Here is a 1,756-nt window from a genome sequence, read left to right as displayed (position 1 = left end):
TACATGAAAGAAAAACAAATACATTTTAACATATGACATAGATGAGATTTTGTTTTAACAAAAGTAGAAATTAAAGACAATATCAATTTCCAATTGGCTTTTTCTGCATGCAGCGTTAAGACATTCTGAATCAATGCATATATAACATCTTCATCAATTTCATCCAAAAACTGAAATAATATAAATTATAACCATCAATTTATAAATTAAGTAACTAATTTTTATTACCGATTAGAAGTAATGAAAAAATTAACCATTTTAAGCATGTTGTACACAGAATCAGGAGTTTTATACAATCTATAATGTTCATATGCAATATTCAAATGGAAATCGGCATCAGCTATAAGCATATTTTTTAACATTATTTTGAATATTTTTTGAATTGTTGATTTTGTTAAAAAAGGTGAACATTTAAGATTTTTCAAATAGACCCATCCATCATGGTTTCTTGTGATTATTAAGCTTGACTGTTAAATATGAAGAAATAAATCTATAAATGTAAATTAATATCATTACCTATACATTGATGCAAGGCTATATCTGGAGACCTTTCAACATTTTTTAGATAAAGAATCTTTTTTGTTCATTTTAAGAAAAATGTTAAAATTCATATTAAGTGATTATGATTGTCAATATGACAATCATATACAATAAATTATATATTTATAAGGTGTAAATGTGTACTTTTTAGACCCTTTCCCCACCAAAAAAAATTATGCCTAGATATTGCCTTGTATTGATTTTATTTTACTTAAAATCAGTACTTGAGCTAAAAACTGTTGAATAATTTGTATGTGTTGATCGAATATTTGATTAGGTTCTCCAGACAACAAAACTAATAGACTTCCCAACAAATCTGTCAAAATTTCTTGATAAAGCTTTTCCTCGGATTCAGTCATACATAGCAGAGTTTTAACTATACGATCAACACTCCACTTATAACTGAAACAAATTGATATAACACGAGTAAAGTAAAAATATTTAGTAAATATTCTACTGACCATGTGATAAATTCTGCAAAGTCAATAATTTGTTTTGTATGTAGTTGCCAAATTATTTCAATGGAATATTTATTCTCCTGAAATTATAGTATTAAAGATTTTTAATAGTTCAAAAATGGAAAAATGTTTACCTGTAGCCCCAAAATAGTCTTAAGTAAATTTGAATTAATATCTTCTCCAGATAATTCATTGATCAAATTGTCTAAAGATCTTCTATCTTTTTCATTCAACAACATACTCATGTCTTTGTTTCTTATAAATAATTCATTTAATTCTTCTACCTTCTTAAATGGAATCATTTTGGCACCTAAAATAAGAATCAATCAATAATATAATACTAAATGATACATTAAAATATGGATCAGTATTGAAGTATATAAATATTTTTGTTAGTTTATTTTGGCAAAACAATCATAAGGGAAGTGTAATTTGTTCATAAATGTACTAAATATTTGAAATTATAAGCTACCTAGTGCCTATAATTTCAATGATGGTTGCAAAATTGTATAATTCCATACATATGGCCCTCTAGATATAATAATAAAAAATATTCAAGCATTGAGGGTTTAAATTAAATACAATTTCCATTAATTATTTGATACATATTTAATTGATTGAAATGTATTGACTACTATAAATAATTGAATAATACAAGTGATGATTAATATGGGCTGCTAAAGCGGCAGGTAAATCAATGGGCAATAATTCAATGAGCAAAGAGTAAAATGTTTTAGTAGTATCTACATTTAGTTTAT

The 1,756-nt window shown here is 25.2% G+C and overlaps 1 protein-coding gene across 1 annotated transcript; it reads right to left on the bottom strand.

Annotated features, from left to right (window-relative positions):
* Positions 1–11: 11 nt before the first annotated feature.
* On the bottom strand, positions 12–1,545 carry LOC111033684 (the record flags this gene model as incomplete). The annotated part of the gene is made up of 5 exons (XM_022314554.1): positions 1,133–1,545; positions 1,002–1,078; positions 765–942; positions 255–467; positions 12–170 (listed from the first exon to the last, which is right to left on the bottom strand). Coding segments are annotated over exons 1-5 (795 nt in total), but the record flags the coding sequence as incomplete, so codon positions are not given.
* Between the last annotated feature and the right edge of the window lie 211 nt (positions 1,546–1,756).

Source organism: Myzus persicae, unplaced genomic scaffold (assembly GCF_001856785.1).
Source record: "Myzus persicae strain clone G006 unplaced genomic scaffold, MPER_G0061.0, whole genome shotgun sequence".
NCBI lineage: Eukaryota > Metazoa > Arthropoda > Insecta > Hemiptera > Aphididae > Myzus > Myzus persicae.
The sequence above is the reverse complement of the archived record's forward strand: the minus strand, read 5'-3'. Positions and strand labels throughout refer to the sequence as shown.